This window comes from Astatotilapia calliptera, chromosome 14 (genome assembly GCF_964374335.1).
Source record: "Astatotilapia calliptera chromosome 14, fAstCal68.1, whole genome shotgun sequence".
In the NCBI taxonomy this organism is placed as follows: domain Eukaryota; kingdom Metazoa; phylum Chordata; class Actinopteri; order Cichliformes; family Cichlidae; genus Astatotilapia; species Astatotilapia calliptera.
Window position 1 is genome coordinate 26,156,185 of NC_137435.1, and position 22,783 is coordinate 26,178,967.

Here is a 22,783-nt window from a genome sequence, read left to right on the forward strand (position 1 = left end):
GCTGCTACAGACTGTGGAGCATATATATAAGTTGTTGAGATGGGTTTATTTTATTTCCTTTTTTAATCTTCCATTGTGTTGCCTTTTAATAAATGTGTATTATGCCAAGTTTAAATAACTCCATTGTATCTTTCTAAAATATACTATGTACTGTTTTGATTGAAAGAAATCAAGAATTTGGTCTCAAATTTCACATCAAAGTTTGAAGGTTCTGTCTTTGAGTCACAGAAATGTACAAGTTTACAATGTCTTCTCAGTCATGTCCGTAGTTTGCTGAACGAAACTGTGCACCTCCACAGTGGATTTTAAATCCAAAACTCGAGATGCGATTGAAATGCAGGCTTTCAGCTCTACTTCAAGGGGTTTTATCAAAATGTTGCATTAACTGTTTATGAATTACAGCCAATTTTATGCACAGTCCTCCATTTTCACTGACTCAAGCAGACTTTGCTAGAAAACATCCAAAATAGCCTGAAGTAGCAGTTCTGGGAGAAAAAGACTAAAAAAATATTTGGACAGAATAACAACATAAATTTATACCAGAATTATGGAAAGAGGCAAGTATGGAGGAAAAATTGGCTCATAGTGGAGGCAGTTTTATGGCATAGCTTTGTATAGCTGCCATTGGAAGCTGGGCACTAGTGTCTAAGGGTGACGTAAAGTAGCAGGCTGAATTGTGAAGTGTACAGGCTATACTCATACAAAATGCCACAGAGTCGATCAGACAGCTACAGTAACCATGAGCGCTCAAACTCCATGCGCGACTTCTGAAAACAATGCTGCAAAAGCACATATAACACAAACAGAAGGACATGCAGCAAAAGGTCATAACAGACCCCTGGAAGCGACAAGCCAACAGTCTAATACCAAACATGTACAGTATTGTATGGCTCAATTAAAACACATTACTCTTCCAGCTTGCCTCAGCTGTTATAGCAGAAACACTTCCGTTGTATTTTATTGAACTTCCGTTGTGTTCTGTATTTCTGCAGTATTCCCATATTAAATGTTGGTGTTTTTGTAAGTCGGGCCTCTCAGGACCACCGCATACAGCGCTCCACGGTGCAAATAATACTGACGCAAAGCATCCAAGAGTTTCTCAATGCAGCGAAATTGGATATTTTTCAATGGCCGAGCCAATCACCTGATCCCAACCCAACAGAGCAGGCTTCTCAATTATTAAATACAAAACTGAAGGCAGAGAGACCCAGAAACGAGCAGCAACTGTGAAGGTCTGGCAGAGCAACTCCAGGAAAGAAACAGCATTTGGTGATGTTCTGTTTTATAGACTCACAGTTAACTTTAAGCCTCATTAAACGCTACATTTTTTTTGTGGGGGGGAGTCCTATCTTTCCTCCTTCACATTCCTCGTTGCTTTTTTGAGTGAGCTCGCTGGCGACCAATATAATAAAAGCAGCACTTACGGGGCGGGAGCAGGGAACTTTACCATTATTTCGGAGGAGGGACTTCCTATAGCGCTGCAGTTGGATGGCAGGGAGCCGCTCGGCTGACACGTAACTGAAGTTAAAGGTGCTATGAAGGCCTCGTCGTGGACCCAACTTTTAACTTCTCTGTAAGCTTGCCCGAGTCACGTCAGAAACTCTGCAAGAGAGGAAGATAGACCCACGCAGGACTCGCCCGTCTTATTTATTTTGTTGCTTTTAGTGCTAAAAAGAAGGCAGAGCCAGAGTTTGGCTGTAAGTCAGGCGAAAATCTGAGCGGCTACTTTGAAGTTGCAGAGGGGGGAGAGGGTCGAGATTTGGATGCAGCTCTGCTAAAAAAGACAATAATGTGCCCGAAAGCGAGTATTAGCACGTAGCTTGTGTTTTCTGCGTGGAAATGCTCGGGGTGTGAGGGGAGGGGGAGGTTTCCTCAGTTTCCTCAGTTCTCACCGGGAGGGGGAAAAAGTTGAGTCGGAACTTTCCAGCGGCAGAGACGGGGCTTTCGCGCATAGAAGGCGGGGAGGGGTGCGGGTCCAACATGGGAAACGGGGTGTGCTCCCGGAGGCAGCGGAGGATCTTCCAATGTCTCCTTCTGGTCACCGTGGTCTGCGGGGTGATGTACGGGGGCATGATGTCGTACGAGATGCACAAACAGCTCAAGAGGACGGAGGCGATGGCACTGAAGTATCAGCAACACCAAGAGTCGCTGTCGGCACAGCTCCAAGGTAAACACGGGGGCGGAGAGGTGATCGAATGTTTGTCCACAGCTGACACGACGTTACGTGTCACGCCAGACTCCGTGGATAAAACTGCATTGTCATTATTGTCGAACATGCTGAAACACCCTTACATCTTTTAAAACAAATTGGAGGACTTGATATTACTTTACATAACAAACTTAAGTTCGGCGTTCATTTAGCACCTTAAAAACCAGACTGGGTTACAAAATGTTTGTATAGACGTGTTTAAGGTTTTAAATAAAAAAAAAAAATAAAAAAAAGTTCCGTCTTCAACATTCCTGGCTTTATTGTAAAGACTGTGTGCTTTACTGGTAATGTTAATAGTCAATTAAATATTTGGATCTTTGGCACACAGCAAAACTGAGAAATTTGATCAATCTGAGATAGTTAATGATAAAAGCGTCCTGTAGACAAACGAATCACTATATTAATCAGTAATAACAGTACTCATTAGCTGAGACCCCATGAAAACCAGTTGTAAACTGAAAAGAGACAGATTTCCCAGAAACATCCTAACTTTCCTGCCACATCTGATCTAGCTGGATTAGAGAAATGATACTTCAGTAAAGCCGCCAATAAACTGGTGATGGCTCCTGATCTCCTGACAATGAGATGAGCATATTTGCCTTTTAAAAAAATGTTTTAAAAGCATATTTGCCTTTAACGAGAGTTCATTTGTTTTTCCAGAGGTGCAGTCAAAGTGAAATTAGCCCCGTCACTTCCTGCAGCTGTGGTCAACTGAGGCTATTACAACACAAGCGCTGGTTGCAGTCACTGTATTTTAGCTGTATTCCTAGAAGTCTTAGAGCTCATTTTGTCTTTGTTTTTGTTTTTCTTGATGCTTAGCCACCATGGTGCAGGATGTTGTTGCCATGCTGGCATCCTTGACTCTCAGGTAATCGCTGAAACTAAAAAGCATTACGTTGGAGAAAATTCCCAATTGTGCCCCAGTTATTCCAGAGGATCACATCAGATTCGATTTTGCCTTAAACTTGTACGTTCATGAGCAATAAGGAGTAATTTCCCACAGATTGCCGGAACTTCTAAACACTGTAATGAGCAACATAGTGATACTCAAGTTCCTGCTATAAACGTGGCCTTTAAGACAATGCGCTCATCAGCACAGTTTGTTAGCTTACTTGACAGAAATCCATACATTTGCTTGTCATTTCTGATCATTTGAGTAAAGAGCACCCATATTAACAAAAGTGCCCAAAAACTTAGGGGAACTCCCAGTCCTCCATATCTTGATACCAGATACAGTATACCTATTATATCTAGATGGTCACAGTATATCGCCACTCTGTTTCTGGTTATACCAGTATTACAGGGGGGTGGATGTATTTCCACAGACCTGAACTGAAGAATGACTAAAGGGATCTTCTTATGTCAGCGAAAGCATCAAAACTTAACACAAAGCAGTTCTCTTTACCTTGAAGACAAAACACCCCCTGGACCATATTCAAATGCATGCAGACTTCTAGAACTGACCGGTGAAAGATTTAGGGCAGCTTCACGGTATGGCAAACCGATGGGTAATAGGGAAAAATGGCTTACCGGTACTTGTTTATTGTTGGATTAAAGGCTGGATTACATTGTCAGGTTCTGAGTCTGAGCTGAAAGCCTGACACACTTCTTTGCTTCCTGATGTGGGCGCAAACAAACCTTGTTCTGAAAAGCCATGTAGGAGCGGGCTCTTTGCCCATCGGCTAATTTTAAACTCATGGCATAATGGCAAGGCCCGAAACCTCACATCCTGTCAGCACAGCAGCATGTTCACGCACGCTTATATGGAGGAAGCACTCAGGGTACTGCCGAACAAGATTGTTAAAATGTTGTGAAAGTGGGGTGAAGTTCCTGAAGTTGGGCCTTTTAATAAAACCCTTCTGCTGCTAGTAGATTAAGATGCAATGAAGGTCTTTTAATGTGAACGTATTTGTGTGTCTCTATTTACTGGAAAGCAGATATAGTCCATATCTACTGATTTTCAGGACCACACATTGAAGCTTTTACTGCTATTTTTTATGCTTAAGGTGTTTCCAAATAATTGCTGGATTTGTGCCAATAAAGCGTTGCTCTACTGGCAAATCAATTTGCAACAGGAGACTGTTTAGAGGTATAGACCTTGCTAATTCTTCTGTGGTGTCATGACAGTATAGGGTGCTGTATGAGGAATCCACTAAGTTTTTTAACAAGGTATATTTACAAGGCCTAGGATAAAAGTTCATCGTTGAGAATGCAAAAGCTTAAAAGAAAAAAAAAATTCAGGCAACAGATTACATCACATCCAGTGATGTCATCCATAACAGGGTCCTGCAGTGTACCAGCATACATTATGTAGATTTCAACTTCCTGTAGCTCAGCTCTCTCCTGCTTGTGCGCCACACCCATAACTATCATTGTGAAACAGTGCATCGTTCAGCCAATCACAAAGCCACTTGACAACCACAGCTGACTACAGATTGCTGTTTTTCTGGCCCTATATTTAGAGGTTGGTTATAGCTTGAGGGGTGGGGGCAATGTGAGGGTTGTGAGCCAGGCACATTGATTCCCTGTTATCCACTGCAGCCACAGGCTGGCAGTCATCAGTCATTTAAAGCACTTTAAGTCTTTAACAGGCACTTTGTGGTTATGCGTGCACGCTGACAAATGTGTCACTGTGATTTAACAACCGGCCCTATTTCCAAAGAAGTTGGGATGGCGTGTAAAAGCGTCAGTAGAAACAGAGAGCTGTTATTTACTAATCACCTACATCCTGTATTTAATTGAGAGCAGTGCAAATGGGAGCTCATGAAATATTTAAGATTTAAAATTTAATGTTTGTTTTGATGCTCATTTTGATGAGCGCGAGCTTCGATGGCACTGACACGTTTCGAGAAATTGCGTGTTTGTCGCAACACGTCGTCTTTTAACAACACGTGGTGAGCTTTTGGGAGCTGAGAAGCTGCAGTTTTGAAACCAAAATGTTTCAACATTCTTGCTTAACATCTACAGTTTGAGGCCTTGATAGTGACAATGGGTGACATGCAATATTTAGCTCTTTGGCTTTTGATGTTGTAAATTTGCAGCTGATCGAGGGCCTGTATATACTGTGTACACTATTTTACTCTGTTTACAAGTAGCTCAAGAACATTAATGTGAACTGTAGATATCAACATATTTTACATCCTTTCAATGTTACCTGTAGACTCAAAAAACAAACTTGATGAAAAAGAAAATCTTGTGGGGAGTAAATACGCAAACATGCCGTGTTTCTTTGACCTAATATCACTTCCTGGATCAGGTCATGTGTCTCACAGTCTTTCTGAGTTCCTGCCCCTGTAAGGCCTGACCTGATTGTAACAAAGAGTGACTTGTAAAATAGGTTACCCGTCAAAGACATTAGTCTTGAAGTTTGCAAAACTTAGTAGCAGACAGTTAGTTCCAGCGCACATAAAATATTCAATCAACACTTTTTAGATTCTTCACTCCTAAACCTAATTGGTCTGTTGTGTTTGTATGTCTGGTGTGTATGTGTGTATACACAATGGAAGTAGGAATGTGAACCAACAAAAACGCCACAGAAAAAATTTTTCCTGGCCCACATTTCCTTTTCAACACCCTGAGCCAAATCTAACTGATCTTATCCTCGCCACATCTAAACCAGTAGGTCAATAAATGTCACCACCATAGAAGGCCCCCTTGTTCTTATCTACGCTCAAACCACACTGTGTTTCATCGGTCTGATGGGGAGATGCCCCGATCTGATGTTTGGATCAAATATCGGATTGATCGTAAGTCAAAAAGCTGTATCTGTGACAGTGGCCTGAACTGTGAGGTCGGTGAATTCAGTTCTGAGTTGTTCTCCGTTTACTACGCCACGTGCCACCAACACTGCCAACAGCAGAGCTAATGTAGCATGGAGACAGCTAACAACAAAAGAGTCAACAGTCTGTGGCCATTTCACACTTGTAGCACACACCAGCAGCTCTTTGTATGTTTGCGTTATTGGCCCTCCTCCTGTAGCTGCTCTCTCTTTGCTGTAAGCCTGTTGCATGTATATATGTACATGCTAAGTGAAAGGCCCACGATAGCAGTGAAGTGTGTAGATGCTAAGCAGAGCTTTGCAGACTCACCTGTACATGTTGTAACTGTGCGCTACAACCACTTAGAGTATTAAAAAATGTGGAACAGCCAGTTATGTGGCCTGCTCTGGTTTTTATTTGTGCTGTTGCTTATTCTTTAGCTCCCCCCCCCCCCCCCCCCCCCCCCCGTGGCAGAGAAGACAGAAGTCATATTATACAAAGAAGTTCTTTGTAGTGGATCCAGGTTTTCAAAAGCAATGAAAACTCTCCATTGTGCTGTCTTTGCTTTCCTTGTATGCTTTTATGACATTTGGTTTTTGACTTTTGACAGCTGAAGTTGTTTTTTGTGTGTTTATATTCTGGACCTACAGCACTATTTGTTTTTAGGTGGCTAAGATTCAGGCCTATGTGATACTCATTGCGTCTTTGAATGTAAATTCATCTGCACATTGCTCGATCACTCTTCTATTACAGTACATAATATTCTGCCAGTAGATATAAGGCACTTTTCATGCCCCTGACAGTACGTGTAGTGAGTCTGTTTTGAAATCTTTTCTCTGTACCGTGTTTCAGTACAGTTAGCAATTGTTTGAGATCTATTAGCTCTGAGTTGACCACAAACAATTTAGTTTCTCTCGTGATGGGAAACCAAGTATAAATGCAAACCACAACATCACTCATTATGGCCTGAGCTCTACAGGGAATCAGTACAGTGCTATAAATTAAGCTTTAGACTCCAGTTGTTTGTCGCTCTAGCCCAGCCCAGTTGGCCCACAGTGAGAGTGTAGCCGAGCTGAGCTCATCTAAGAAAAACATAGCCTCATCTTTGGCACTGCTGAGGAGGTTCAACGCCTCAGAGGAGCGAAATAAAATCCAATCTGGTGAGGTTTTAGACAACCACCTGATCAGGCGTTGATGAAAGAAACTTCGGGAAAGTTTGTTCACTTCTGCTTTACTGCCATTAAGCGTTATATGCTACTTATTCAGAACTGATCCCGGCAGCATTATAACATGCGAGTCACAACTTAAACTTATTGTATTCTAAAATCCGATGAGGAAAGACCAGAGAGTCTGTTGGGAAACAGATGGGATTACTTTAACTTCTGCATGAAAAAAAACAGCAAGTGGTGCAGCATGAACTGTTTATCTAAATGGAATCAAATGAGCACACTGTACAGAATCATAAAAGGTATTTTCTTTTTATACACCAGTGCCATAAAAAATGTTCTCACAACGCATAATGAAAAAAGTGGATATAACCACTTTAAAGCAACATTGAGAGTAAAAACGTGGTGAGCTGAATTGTGCGGGTGACTTTTGTTGTCATTACATTGGCTTTTCATATGATAGAAGCAGGTTTTTTTGTCCTCTTGATAGTTAGGTACCTTTATTTACACTAGCGCTGGTCTGTTAGGATCAGCTTTCCAGTTTCTTTGAGCTTCGTTTTACTCTCTTGTTAATTTCCTGTCCCTTCTTCTTTTACCCCTATCCTTCTTTCCTTTTGCTGCCCTCATGATATTAAAACAAAATATAGATGTAGCGAACAGTTATCTTGGAATCTGTTGAGGTGGCACTCAGAGGGAAGAATAGCCACATCATCAGTTTCACTGCCCAGCCCCCAGTGGAAAGGAATAAGTGAAGATTTAATGTTCAGAGTTCTTGTTTTAACAGTTAAATCACATGCTGCCTGAAGACCAGAACAAATGGGGGTTTTTTTTGCCTGTCCCGTTTGGCTCTTTTGCCATCAGAATTATTGTCTAAAGGCAAAGAAAGATGCCCAACGGAATAACTTTACCAAATCGACCAACCCAGCCTTGCCGTATTGGTCTATTTGATTCGCCTTTTATTGTTTATTTTATTTTAACCTGCTAAATACGGGACAGACTTGACTGGGGAAAAGAAAGGGGAGAAAGAAAGAGGGAAAGAAAAACAGCGGGGAAGAGGAACGGTGATAGAGGGCAAAAAACCCAAAAAACAACAAAATAAGCAGACAAAAAATACATGTATCAATCACCTGGATCACCTGTTGAGAAAGAAAAAAGAGAAAACAAGGAGGAAAAAAAGAGCAATAGAATAAACAACATCACGATGATCTATGGGAATGTAACGGTAAATACTAAATATTAAACATTATTGTGCAGCACGTCAGATCGACAGCGCACAGTGTGCTTTGAGGTAGGAGCCAAAAAGGGTGTAGTTTGTGTGTGTGAGCACCCGTGTGTACACCTGTGAGCATGTAATGATCTGTTAGAGGGTGTGGGGGGGCCACAGCCCCGTCCTCCAGGGCTTGAAGCAGGTATGGAGGAGATCAAGGCTCCAGACATCCAGAGGCCCCCAGAACACAAGAGACTCAGGAAGACCAACAGAGGGGCAGCCGCGCCACTGTCCCAGAAAGAGCTGACGAGAGTCCCAGATGAGGGGTCACTCAGCAGCCGCGGAGCAGAAGCCATGGGGGGTTGCAGTGACGCGCCCGTGAGCTCCGCCGGCAGCCAGCTGTGCCAGAGTGACCGAGCCCCAGGCCGAGGGCACCTCACCCCTGAAGTGGCCCGAGCGAGCTCCAGGCCCCGACAAGCAGCCCCGGAGTGAGCCGGTGGGTACCCAGACGCCCATCCCCGGACACAAAGAACCACCAATGCAGCGATGTCTGAGGGCGTCTGCCACTGGCAGGGGGAGTGGTGGGGGGAGATAGGCCTCCATACCTTGAAGGGCCTGAGATGTCCCTAGAGAGGTGGCGTCTGATACCCGACCTGACATATAGACACAGACATACAGGCACACACAGATACAAACATCCATTCCCACCCTCATGCTCTCATATGCAATTACATGCAATATATATATGCAATCACCCAACGTGGAGACAGACATAAAGAGACGCTGTACACACAATCACACTCCCCAAGTGTACTCTAAGCCCCGGGTCTAGGTACCCTTGCCCCTGGAAGGGGAAACTGCACCCAGACCCAGGTAGTGTTACCCTTTTCCCTGGGGTGGAGAGAAGCAGACTGCCCCGGCTCGGCAGCAGCAGGGAGGCCCCACATTCCAGACCCCAATCAGACGGCCAACTCCTCCTCCTAGCCCCCCCGCTCCAACAGGCAGCAGAGAACAGGGGTGTGTGAAGACTCCAAACCTGACCAGAACAAATTAATAGCGGTACAGTCAGATTCCAACGTGAGACGCTGTCCAGTTGTCAGTAGCTTCCTACTGAAATGTGTTAAATAGATGTAATGCATTTAGTGAAAAAATAAACTGAGGTTAATGGCAAGTTAGAAAATGTGTCCAAGTTAGAAAATGCCTTCACGAGTTGCCTCAAGAACTGACCAAAGCTGACTCGCAAGAAATAAACCTGACATTTCTCAGTATGTTGCACTGCTAACAGTGATCGAGGACTACTTATGCTGCTTTGTTCACAGTCGGGTTGCTTTTTGTTTCTCTGATTTAGAAAAGATGAGGATCATGAAATGGGGAGGAATAGGGAGATTATGGAGAGTTCAGAGCAGCGGTCCCCAACCCCCGGGCCTCGGACCGGTACCGGGCCGCGAGAGTTGAGGCTCAGGTGTGAAATGTATAGTTTTCAGGGTTTTTATCGGTTTTCAGCGTTATTTTTGTTATCGTTTTTAATCTTTTACTCGGTTTTCCTGGGTCTTTTCACGTGTGTTATGAATAAATTTTCTTTTTTTCGGTACCGGTACTAGTTTTATTTTGTTGTATTTATCCGCGACACCTTAAAGGCCGGTCCATGAAAATATTGTCGGGCATAAACCGGTCCGTGGCGCAAAAAAGGTTGGGGACCGCTGGTTTAGAGGATAGCTGGAGAGGTAAGAAGTGAATCTAAACAGGTACTCAAGCTTTTAGAGCATGAAGAGGATAAGACTTTTATAAGACTATTCTTTTCATATTCTTTTAACAAATACAGCTGAGGTCAGGAGTTTACATACACTTATCAAGGACATGAATGGCATGGTAATTTGGGACTTTTAATAATTTCCTTGAACAAAAAAACAAGTGTGACTTCATTTAGGATTTTCTCTAATCCACACAATGTCAAAATTATACATACTGTCTTAAATATATACATATACTCAAAGTGCTGACAGTTCTACAGTATATTTGCCATGGTCAAGCGCTAACTCCTCAGTAGTGATCACAATTGACTACTGGTAATTTCTCTCTGCAGCATAGAACAGATTTGTTTGACACCTTATTGGTTTGACCAATATTCAGAACAATGAGAAAGTCCAAAGAACTCACTGAAGATCTAAAATTGTATTGTAGAAACAACCCAGGAACCAGCAAGGCTCAAGCCTGCCATGAACTAGAAATTGCCAAATTGCCATAGACTGAGAGTATGGGAAGAAATAAAGAAACTGCTGAGAAAAGTTTTATGATGAGACAAGACAAAGACCTAGGAATGCTGTATCAGCTTTCAAGCATGGTGGTGGTAGCATTATGCTGTGCGGCTGCTTTGCTGCCTGTGGTAATGGTATTTTGCAGAAAGTGGATGGGATAATGAGGAAGTTTGACAACATCTAAATTCTTCAACTTCACCTCAGATCAACAGCTAGGAAGTAGAGATGGACCGATCCGATATTACGTATCGGTATCGGTCCGATACTGACCTAAATTACTGGATCGGATATCGGAGAAAAATAAAAAAATGTAATCCGATCCATTAAATATCACGAAAGCACCTCACAAAACTTGCAACACGCCGTAACTCACCTCAGAACGTTAGCACGTCGGAGCAGTATGCATCACGTGATAGAGCAGCTGTGGCATGCGGGACCTGTCGGTGGTCTGGATAGCATTTGGAGCTTCGCTAGCAACCCGGCATTTCATCTCCGACAAAGTTATCCCCGAGAGAAGTAAAGCAAGTGTGTAAGTCCATCTCTGAATGTTTGTAAAGCATTCCTGCGTTAAGCTTAACAACTAATATATGGAGCGACTGCCTCTCTCTCTCTCTCTTGCTGCTACTTCAATCATGAAACTGCTTAACGATCAGCTGATCGGCTTTTCTGTCACGAGTTCGTGTCTCTAGTTTACTTTTGGCCCACTTTGCACCAGAAAGAGGAAACCAGCGGCTGAACAACAGCAGCACGTTTAAGCTTGATAAGCTGTTGTTAGAATTTATTTAATATTACTTTCTACACCAGGATCTTTTTCTACGTAGCTGACGCTGGTAACTGTGCAGGGGCGGATCTAGCAAAGTTTAGCCAGGGGGGCCGATAGGGCATTAACAGGGAAAAGGGGGCACAAAGACATACTTTTCTTTCTTATTCTCATTTAAAATGTCTAGCTTTTAATAAATAATTATCTGACACACAAAGTTTTAATTTGATGTAAAATGAATAGAAGTCAATTACTGTATATAGTGACTATTAAGTCTAATATATATACCCTAGTAAGATATAGTACTTTTTCCTTTGGGAAGGTACCATCTGTGCAGTCTGCAATTTTGTTGAAGAAAGATGTTGAATCTATTTAATATTGAGGGGTGGTTTCCTATTTTTCATTTATTTATTTTTGTTGTTGCTGGGAGTTGGAACCCTATTAGTTAGGTTGCTTAATATTTATGCTAAGTACTCTTTAAAATACCAGAATAGGGAGGATGGTGTAGGTTTAAGTTTATTAGATTGATCAGTATTGCTGAACTATGAAATTTTTTTTTTTTGCATACAGGTATAACAGAATAGCTTTAGTGTAGTTGTTGTTTTAAACTTGAGTATGAACTTATACAAAATGCAGCAAGATATTTAAAAAAACAGTTTTGTTGATTAAAAAACACTATATCGGATTCATATCGGTATCGGCAGATATCCAAATTTATGATATCGGTATCGGTATCGGACATAAAAAAGTGGTATCGTGCCATCTCTACTAGGAAGTTTAAATTTTGAGGGAATATTGTGTTCCAACAGGACAATCATCCCAAACATGCATCAAAACTGTTTTTGTAAGGGATAAAGCTTCTACAATGGCCTTCCCAAAGCCCCAACCTCATTGTTTTTTGTCGACTACACTTAAAAGCCCCTTAAAAAGTTAAAGATATGTGCTGGGAAAAGAAGAGTTCAAAGAAATCACCGAAAGACCAAAATTATCAGACATTCGTGCTCATGAATGTATGTAAACCTCTATTTGCAAATGTATTCTCAGTATATCTGCATACTTAGCAGCAATAGAATGACGGTGTGTATGTAGTCAAATTTTACCCAGAATACTTTGCTCCTGCACTGACCTACTTCCCCATGCTTTGAATATTGCTTGATGTAGACTGTAGATATCTACGTCAAGCTAGTTTGCTAAGAAAATTGCCAAAAGGATCTTCACTTCACTTCACTTGACTAATGTTGAGGTTGTTTTTGCAGTCCAAGTGTTGGTATTGGAGCTTTGTGTTTGGTTTGCTGGTCCAGATAGATGTCAAAGCACTCACTAATCCTTCCCTTAATTCATCCCCTCCATGTTTCCTGTAGTGGTGTATGAGCATCGCTCCAGGTTGGAGAAGAGTCTTCAGAAGGAGAGGTTGGAGCACAAAAAGGCCAAAGACGGTGAGAAAAGTAGCATGTACACTCAGTCTCGACTTAAGGAATTTGTCCGTATTGAGGAGTTTGTGCTAAAGTAAATATTAGACTGCAGTAGAGTCAGTTTTTAAGACAACATAATTATTGAGTTTAAATTTAAGAAAAAATTTCTGCAAAATAGTGCATCTATTTAAATTGTAATCTCAAGTGTAAATTTGGTTTCAATTAGCTTCTTTTCTGTTGTTTTTGTCTTTTTCAGATTATCTGGTTTATAAGATCGAAGCGCAGCAATCATTGAACAGAGAGAAGGTATCTTTTGTACACTACAGTGTTGCTTTTTTATTTGTTAGTTGGCTTCTTTATTTTGTCTGCTTGAGATATCTGTGCAGAACTTGTGTGCAAACAATTATCTCTTTTTTTTTTTCTTTTTTTTTTTTTTTAAATCCTCTAACAGCAAGAATCAAACGGCAAATACAACTCCTTACAAGTCCAACATCAGATGTTAAAGGTCAGAAGCCCAAAACACACATAGATACACTCACTTATCCTCTGGTTTTCTTCTTCCTTTTAACACAGACATCCTCATATTTAACCTTTCTTCCTCTTATCCAAACAGACAAATTCTTCCTGGCCTTTTGTCCCTTTTTTGTAGTTTTTGATGTTATGTTTGTAACAAGAGCTTTCCTTCAGAATCAGCACGAGGACCTGAAGAGGCAGTATTATGATCTGCACGAGCAGCACCAAGTCCAGGGCAAGGATCACAGCCGGCTGCTGGGTGAACACAAGGAGCGCTACGATAAACTTCAGGAGGCCAAAGAGATAGAAGTCTCCCAGCTCAAAGGTAATGACTTGTGCCAGGTTTCTGCAAACAAACACTGAATGAAACAATGTAAATATGAGTGTAAGAAAGTTAGCTTTTATTATTAGCTCATCCGGATGATGAACTGATGAGCTAATGCCGCAGCGGGGTGGACGAACTTTTTTCAGTATTTAGCAAAGTCATTAACATCAGAGTCTGTGTGACATCATAACTGCACAGAATGATAAAGAACTTTTATGAATTAGATTTCCACATTAGCAGGGCATGGTTTGGGCCTTCTTATCACCATAGTGCTAACATCAGTTATATGGTCAAATGCAATGACCTGCTGTTCACATATTGTCATGCTTTTTATGGTGACCCATGTAGTCACACTGTACTCCTGAACTCAAACCCTTTAATGTGCTGGTGAACAAGAGTGATTTCTCCTGGATGTGACCGTTTTTCAGCCTTCTTCACTTTACATTGGATTTTAATTCTCGTTAATTTATATAGCTGCCTTTTACTGTAAAATTGATCTTTTCTAGCTCGACAAATGACATCACGTCTCTGAGCCTAGGATACGACTATAACAGAGATGCAAAAGAGAAAAATTTGTATTGCAGAGAAATGATCTTCAGGGGAACAAGTGGAACCACAAATAATAGCAATGAAAAAGCCCACATTCATCCAGGTCCCTGAACTTTACGCGTGTTCCTGAAGGAGCAGTCTAAAACCTGTGCAGGTTACAGCAGGAATAAAACATCTGCCATGACATCTGTCACATTGGTCCATTAATACATTTTGGACAACTGTATGAGAACCTGGGTGTAGTTTATGACTGAGGACAGCTTTTTCCCACCATTGATCCGTCAGCATGATTCCAAGCTCGCACTCTCTGGCAGTTTTGTCTAGTATCCAGGGCCGTCAGCGTGTCATATTTTGAGTATAAGTGATTTTTTTCCACTTTTACTCTGTCTCCATCTCCTGACTTAATGACATACTGCATGTAAAATTGCTTTTATTTTCACATTTCTGGACTGCAAAATGATTTTGTCATATTTTACAGTTGAATGGTGTGAAAACAAACGTGGATTTAATTTGCTTTTATAAAATATTCAAATGTTGGTAATATGGAGCATAAGGACAGACAAGTAAGAGTTAATATGACTGGTTGTAATAATTGGAAAGTTATTGCAGGAGAAGTTGTTTGACATGTTTGGTTTTTTTTTCTTCTCTTTATTTCTGATTTGTTGCGGTGGCAGAGAGTGTTGTTAACCTAAGAGAGGAAAATAAACAACTGAGGAAAGCCCATCATGACATTCACGTGCAGCTACAGGATGCCCAGGTGAGAAAGACTCTGGACATTTCTTACTTTTCTTCCTCCTGTATGTCTGCACAGATATATTTTTTTCTTTCTTGTCATAAATGTGAATGGCTCCTTGGCTCACTTTTGTCGGATTTGCTTGTTCAGATCCACCATCAGGACCTGAAGGCAGCCCACGATCACCTCGCACTGACGCTGGAAGACCACAAGAGTGCGCTGGCTGCAGCTCAGGTAAGGGTTCAGCCTCCTGGTTTACTGCAGTCACTGAGTACAGCAGCTGATTGATGCCGTAGGCAGGGGGGGGGTTTGTGTGTTTTGTGGCAAATCTATAATTGTCTTTCTCCTTAAGAGTGACCTCTGAACTGCCTGAACAGTTTACTGAATACACTGAGCTCTGCTGATAGATACTCACTTTCATTTCTCTCAATTCCCCCACCTCTCTCTCTCTTTCTGTCTGCATTTACTAATTTGTTTTAAAGCCTGGCCTGCTTTCCATCAGTGCGTTTGCTTGGACACACACACACACATGCATACACGCTCTTTCCTTCACTCCAGGGGGTTTGATTTAGTCAGGGCTGTCAGCGCAGTGCATCTAAAGCACACTGCAGCCAATCAGCCAGAAAGCTATAATGGAGGGAGTGGAGCGAGACGAAGGGACGAGGGAGGAATTTAGCAAGAATTTTTAGAATTTAACCCTCTGGCCTGTTCTGAAAGTATGCGCGTATAAAAGGATTTAACGGTACGAGGGCCAAAACTGAACGGACAGTTTGAAAGAAAGTATCTGTATCGCCGCAGGGAAAGCTTCATTTATTTCTTTCCTTTTTAAAAAAAAAAGATGGAAGCTAATTAATGGCTGTACAGGAGGTTGTTTTTGCTATATTTTTTTAATTTATTTTTATTAATATAGCACCTTTCGTAGATCAAAAACTGCTTTACAATAAAGACAAGCATAAAAAATACAGAAAATAAAAACATAGCATCATAAAACCCAAAACTGGTTAAAAACCAGTCTGAATAAATGAGTTTTCAGCTGCTTCTTAAAAGAATCAAGACGGCGCAAAGATGGAGGCCACAGCTCTAAATGATTTATCATGGAAGAAGAGGTTTAGGCTTCTGTGTTGCATACATATATACACACTCACTAGCCACTTCATTAGATACACTTTGCTAGTACAGGGTTGCACCACCTTAATGCTTTGTCATTAATTCAACAAGGTGCTGGAAACACTCCTCAGAGACAGCATCACACAGTTGCTGCAGATCCCGTTCACTACATCCCAAATGTGTAGATGTTGCAGCGTTAATTAAGACCTGTGAGACCAGACGGTGTTTTTCCAGTTTTCTATTGTCAAGTTTTGGTGAGCCTGTGTGAGCTGTAGCCTCAGTTTCCTATTTTTAGCTGACAGGAGTGAAACCTGGTGTGGTCTTCTGCAGCTGTAGAACACATTCAGAGATGCTCTTCTGCATACCTTGGTTGTAATGAGTAGTTGTTTGAGTTACTGTTGCCTTCCAGTCACCTCGTGTTTTGCCAACTGTCAGTTGTCAGTCACTGAATATTTTCTCTTTTTCGGACTGTTGAGTTGCTGCCATGTGATTGGCTGTTTAGATATTTTTGTTAGCGAGTAGTTAAACAGGTTTACTTAATTTTGTAATGGTAAAAATGTGTTCTTAATCTTTGCCTTTCTCTTCTCTTGTTCACTTTAGGCACAGGTGAATGAATACAAACAGCTCAAGGAGACCCTGCAAAAGGCGCCCAGCATGGCACAACATGCACAAGCCAACGCACATGAAGATCAGCAGGCTCACTGGAACACTGATTCAAGGGTAATCTGGGATTCTTTGGGATGAAGTAATAATACTGTTTTATTGAGAAAGACAAAAAGTTTACTGTAAATATCAAAAGATCTCAAGATTTCTCTCATGGCTCTCTACTCGGTTGGCTCACCAGGCCAATGAAGCGCACGCCCACTCTGAGGTCCAGTCCCACTCCACTGTAACCCAGCACGCCCCGTCTGAGAAAGACGAGGACAGAGAGGGAGAGGCAGAGAGGAGGAGGGAGCTGGCAGAGGAGGAGATGGCCCAAGCTGGACAGCCTCAGAAGCTGGAGGAGGACCCAGACCAGCTACAGGATGAGCAGCAGGAGGAAGAGCAGGAGCCAGAACATGAAGAAGAGAATGAGAACGCATTGGACCGACGGAAACGCCAGCCACAGATGGTCAGCAGTGGTTTAGACTAAAAGATCTTATCCAAACAGGGTTTAAACAGATCTTGAAGTGGACGTCTGTTTCCTGCTGGTATTAGTTAGTTCAGTGTGACTCTGCTTATGCAGTGTTTTTTTTTTTGTTTGTTTTTTTAGCTTTATTGAGGAAACATGGAGAACCCCCCCCCCCCACACACACACACACACACACACACACAAAGATTGCTTTATATTTATATCTAAACTTGGCATCAATTCAGTGCGTTTGATGAGCTCTAATTCACTTTTTTCATGCTCTACATGATATTTCCTCTCTCTTGTATTTATAACTCTCTCAGGATCCTCCTGTGAATCTGCATCCGGAGGACCAGCTGCAGCACAAGGTGCCCCCCCAGGTTCAGCATCTAAAGTCAGCCTATGAGCAGCAGCAGGAGCAGCAGCGGCTGCAGGCTCAGAGGGCAGAGGAGGGCAGGCAGATCCAGAGGCGGCAGGAGGCCCTCCAGGCCGAGAGGGAGAGGGTGCTGAAGGACAGGGAGCAGAGGCTGAAGGTGGAGCAGGAACGTGAGCAGCAGCAGCACAGGGAGGCCGACAGACGGGAGCAGATCCTGAGAGAAGAACACGAGAGGTCAGGTTTTAAGGAAACAGAGCAGTCGCAGCGAGTAGTAAACTTTGAACCGCGGCATATTTTCTTATTACATTTCTCCAAATGAATTAATAAAATAGCTTTACAGAAGAACACGTGCCTGTACTTACTTGCACTGTACTCGTCTCGGTTATTAGGAAGAGGACTGAATACGAGAATGTGGACAATGATATTCGAGAAGACGACGGTCACGCTGAGGTTGATGAAGGTGAGATTTGCAGGAAAACGTCTTCCATATTTCTCACTGCACAAATATTCCCTTCAATCATTAGAGCTCACAGAAGCAGCCGGTTGATGGTAGTGGATTTAGTTTGTGTGTTGCGTCTGTGTGTTAACAGAGAGAGACGTTCATATGCTGCACGAGCAGGAGGCGGAGGAGAATCGAGAGACGGATCACAGAGTGCCGCCACATCAGCAGGTGGATGTCTGTCTGTCTGTCTTGCCGTCTTGCTCGCTCCATCTGTTAAAACATCCTCGGGCTCTCTCTGTCCTTCTAGCTCATTCGCTTGCTTAAGATTCACACCGGTCTATCATACGCCATACACTCATTCAGCCATCCATCAGAACATCGATTCTTTAATCACCCCAGCCCACTTCCATATTCATCTGTTCCCTCTCTATCCGCACTTGTCTGTCAACCTACTGAGCTGGTAAATCTTCTGAATACTAGCCAGAGAATTAATAAAACATTACAGGAAACTGACAGGTTGACAGTTTTATTTCCAGCAAAAACATACTCATTTTATCATATCCACAGCTCTTATTCTAAATTTGTTATTTTGCTATAGGGTGACATAGACGGTGACTTGAACCCTGAGGACGACCCCAACAACCAGGGAGAGGATGAGTTTGACGAGGCCGAGGACGCCCGGCTGCCGCACCGCGCTGCCGAAGCAGATGAAAATGCGGCTGAAGAGGAAGAGGAGCCTGCAGCGCCGGCCCAGCACATTCAAATGCATCAAAACCTCAAACCGACTGTGGAGGAGGAACTGGTGGTGAGTCAGGGGAGGCGACAGTGTATTCAGCATCTGCACACGCAGCTACTGACATTACAGCAACATTACGGGCTGAACAGGAAGATGATTAGAGGTTTTGAAAATGCCAACAATGGAAGAGGAGGGGCTTGTTGGCAGCTTCAGACTAAATTCGTGCACACACACACATACAGAGCTCAGAATGGCATACTGAAGCAAGCCATGAAAGTTTGAGAACTAGAGATGCACTATACAGTATAAAGTGCTGAGCTTTGTGCGGATGTTAATCATTCAGTGAGCTCTTCAGAGAGACCCATTGTTTCAAAAATGTTTATAGCCAGACTGCATGGCGAGGTGCACCTTAATATAAATATATATTAAGTGAGAGAGAGAAACCGCAGGATCTATGATGAAAAGTAAACTTTATATCCTGTTTTAACTTGTTCTGTGATTTGTGTGCATTCAGATAGCTGGAAATCCAGACCAGCAAGAGGACACACTGGATGACCAGTACCAGGAGGAAGCGGAAGATGAGGTAACGTGCATGCTCACACACATGCCTTTCGTACTGAGTGATAGTAGAGTGGTGCAAAACACTTGAATGTAAGACTATCAAAACTAAATGAATATGGTTTAGTATAATATAATGCTGCAATACATTTGCATCTCAGTGTCGTGACTAAAGTTTCATGTTGCAATTCGTAAATGTGGTTTTTCTTGTCCTGAAGGCCCAGGAGGACATAGCTGGTGGACAGAAGAGAGATGAGGAGGGAGAGGATCAATATAAAAAAGAGAACAGAGACCAGGTATGTTCTGTGGGAAAGCAGTCAATCCTCCTTTTCTCAATTCCGAGATTTCCTTGATTCCTCTCCCATCAAATATCGGAGGCGGTGAGGAAAAGTCACAAGGGGAAAGAAGTCAAAGTAACAGGCCAAGTACATGAGCTTTTTTTTAAACTAGGCCATTTTTGATGAAATTCTGAACATGGAGTAATGTTACTACATGTGACATGTAGTCATGCACATGGTTTAATCGTCTTAAATAACTGAAACGTGTGATTTTAAAAGGTCAAACGTTTAAAGAGTCATCCCCTGCTGTTTGCCATAAAGGTTAAAAGACCTGTGTATCCTGGGTTATAGCTCCTTTCTCCTCTGCCCTCCTCATCTAGGCATGATTTCCAGGAGGGCCGAGGAGACAAGGAGGCACAAATAAGAGAAATAAGAAAAACGTAATGGGTTTCCTGCTTTCAAACAAAGTCCCTTCTGGAAGCAAGTCTAGTCACTCGCTAACCATTTTGGTACTGCGACTATGTAGATTATCTTTAAATTCAGCTATTGCCTGGACATTAAACCTACACCTTAATGTGATGGATCTAAAAATACAGTCTCTTTTTAAAAAAGAAAATCGGAGGCTTTGTTGATGTCAGTGCTTACTTTTTTTTTAAATCAGGATCTACTGGTCATTAGAAGTACTGCACTCCCGTTAAAGCTGCTGCTTGGTTAAGACAGAAAAGTATCGTCCTTAGATCAAAGAATTACGACACACTGTCTGTTAAATAACAATTTCAATGGCTTTACTATTACAGGATGGTTATTTTAAAACTAAAAAATACTCTAAGGTGTTTCCACTGGTCAAGGAGTTAAAGATTTTTCTTCACATCGCTTGAAGTTTACTCTCTGCTCATGCAGTCTTCCCTGCAGCTGAAACCACCAACCTCACAATCCGCTTTACTTCCTAGGCCTCCCGTTTCCCATTTAACCTGCACAAATGTGGAATTCATTTTTATTCCCAGCATCATCACATCAGGTTCCGTTCCACCTCACAAGTAACATCACACCCTGAAACCTTTCCTGGAGGAAAACGGTCGAGGTGCACACAGCGAAATGTTCTGGGTTCACATCCAGAAATATATTCACCTGTGCAGGGATTCACTGGTGTGTAGCTCGAGTGTGTCAGAGCACACTGTGCTGTCTCTGTAATGTAAACCCTGGCCCATGTGACTCACGGTAAATGAGAAAGATAGGATGTCGAGTCAGTCGGAGTGTCGTGTGTTCGCCTGCATTTGATTTAATTTGGCATATAAGGAAGTCTCAATATATGACAAAGTCTATAAGCCTTAATACTCCTGTTATGTGGTATTTTAATTGGTTTGAGATATTTATTCAGTCTTTATAAAGTCTGCAAAACATTGAAACCTTTTGAAAACCAGCCGTCCACAGAGCTGAAATATCCTTGAGAAAGACATCTGACTCCTCACTGTCAGCTGGTCTGTAACTTCTGACCTTGGAGACCGATTAGAGCGATTATCATTTATCATCTTTAATGTTTAATATATTCAAAAAAAAGACTTCATAAAAAAAAATCACATTGATAGACTTATAGTTCATACTGCCACTTACCACCTCTGCAACAGGAGCTCAGCGGATCTAAGCTTCATTCATGCATCGCTGCACAGGAGGCAAACACTAACTGTAAATGTCTGAAATGATCGTGTTTACATGACTCCTGGTCATTAAATCAGGTTGTGTGCTTGTAATTCGCTTCCAGGATAAAGGTAAAAACCATGAAGGGCCAAGAATGGACGGGGATCACAGAAATGATGCCAAGAATAACGAGGACGTGAATTACGAGGAGGAAGAGGAGGAGGATGCAGACAAGGGAAACGATCAAAGGGCAGAAATGTAGAAGTGCCTTTTTGTTTTGTTTTTTAAAGCTTGCCTATAGTACCAATCAGGGCATTCTTTCCCTTGAATCCCAAAGGAATAGCACCAGCCATCCAGTGAGAGAAAACTGGGATATTATGCTCAGAAGATGGGGGACAATATTTCAAACACTTCTGAGATTTGAAAGGATCAGCTGACACTGTGGAAATGGACAAAATTTGGTGGGTGTAAATGAGATCTATACTGTATAGTTTTTATATAATTTTTATTCATTTAATTTTCCGTCTACTTTCTTGTCTGCCTGACTGCCTGGTAGTTCTTGTTTTTAAGAGCAGGCAGAGAATGTATTTTGTTTATCAAAGTGCTTTGTTTGAGCGCGTGTGTGTAAAGGATGCATGTTTATTCTGATGTCATGATCAGGCCTTCATACATATATATATATATGTTTCATGCAGACAGTTGTAATCACGGTAGAACTCAAATGTCATTTTCTGTTATTTATTTTTTAATAGGACGAACTCTGACAATCATAAAAAGTGCAAAATTTTGATTTTTAAAAGTCTGTGTTATCGTGATCCTTACCAGTTTTGTAAAGCTGATACATTGGTGCATTAAAAAAAATATCCTGGATATTATTACAGATGCCAATCGGTAAGCTCTTCTGGTGAAGCTGCTCACTGTGACATGTGCCTTTCCGTTCTCCTAAGTCTTTTTAGGTCATTTTACATTTGGAAAATCATTTTTGATGAGGTGGGAGCGAGAAGAGCACACCAGTTGGTGATCCTTAAGCTTCATTCAGCATGGCCTTTAATGGAGAACTATTTCATGTCCACTGCTGATGGGAATTTACTCTTAATTTACTGCAGCTTCTCTAGTCTGCTGGGCAATGTATAGTAAAATAAATGCTGAATATTTGTACATTTGTATACCAGTTATATTTGATACAGAAAAGTGCGGGTTTCATTGTACTGAATTGCTGCCTGTGTGGAATAAAGAAGATTTCACATAATTGTGATTTGTGTAGTCTGATTCTGTATATTCACCTCTTTGAAAATGCGCTTTAAGGTTGCTAATAAGTCGTCAGTGGTGGTTGAGCAATTTTAATACTCTGAGTGAGTGTGAGGAAGGTGGTGGAGGTGTGAGGGTCAATCAGCTTGTTGCAATCATCTAAGACTTCATCTTAAGAGTCTTTCTGAATATTCTGGTAAAAAATTTGTATTATTTTTAAACAAAATTAAAATATAGAAACTACATAAATGATCTAAATTATTATTATTTTATCCATTTGTTAACTTTTGGGTTATTTCAGCTTTGGCTACTCTCACCTACCCTGTTTTCCCATCAGTAGGTCACTTAGGATTTGCACCTTTGATCGATTATCTAACACACAGCTGTCAAACTCCAGGCCTCGAC

The 22,783-nt window shown here is 41.8% G+C and overlaps 1 protein-coding gene across 1 annotated transcript; it reads left to right on the top strand.

Annotated features, from left to right (window-relative positions):
• The first annotated feature begins 1,480 nt into the window (after positions 1 to 1,480).
• golim4a (golgi integral membrane protein 4a) lies at positions 1,481 to 22,379 on the top strand. The gene is made up of 16 exons (XM_026192462.2): positions 1,481 to 2,167; positions 12,717 to 12,791; positions 13,024 to 13,073; positions 13,219 to 13,272; positions 13,455 to 13,605; positions 14,829 to 14,911; positions 15,038 to 15,121; positions 16,595 to 16,714; positions 16,839 to 17,105; positions 17,429 to 17,715; positions 17,871 to 17,941; positions 18,072 to 18,151; positions 18,522 to 18,728; positions 19,174 to 19,242; positions 19,436 to 19,513; positions 21,255 to 22,379. The coding sequence occupies exons 1-16, from the start codon at positions 1,981 to 1,983 to the stop codon at positions 21,390 to 21,392; spliced, it is 2,001 nt and encodes a 666-aa protein (XP_026048247.1). The 5' UTR covers positions 1,481 to 1,980; the 3' UTR covers positions 21,393 to 22,379.
• The last annotated feature ends 404 nt before the right edge of the window (positions 22,380 to 22,783 follow it).

Excerpts from the sequence above, each read along its gene's own strand:
- golim4a (XM_026192462.2), top strand. The coding sequence starts at position 1,981 with ATGGGAAACGGGGTGTGCTCCCGGAGGCAGCGGAGGATCTTCCAATGT. Across the intron at positions 18,152-18,521 it reads GAGTGCCGCCACATCAGCAG|GGTGACATAGACGGTGACTT; the intron begins GTGGATGTCTGT and ends ATTTTGCTATAG. Across the intron at positions 19,243-19,435 it reads AGGAGGAAGCGGAAGATGAG|GCCCAGGAGGACATAGCTGG; the intron begins GTAACGTGCATG and ends CTTGTCCTGAAG.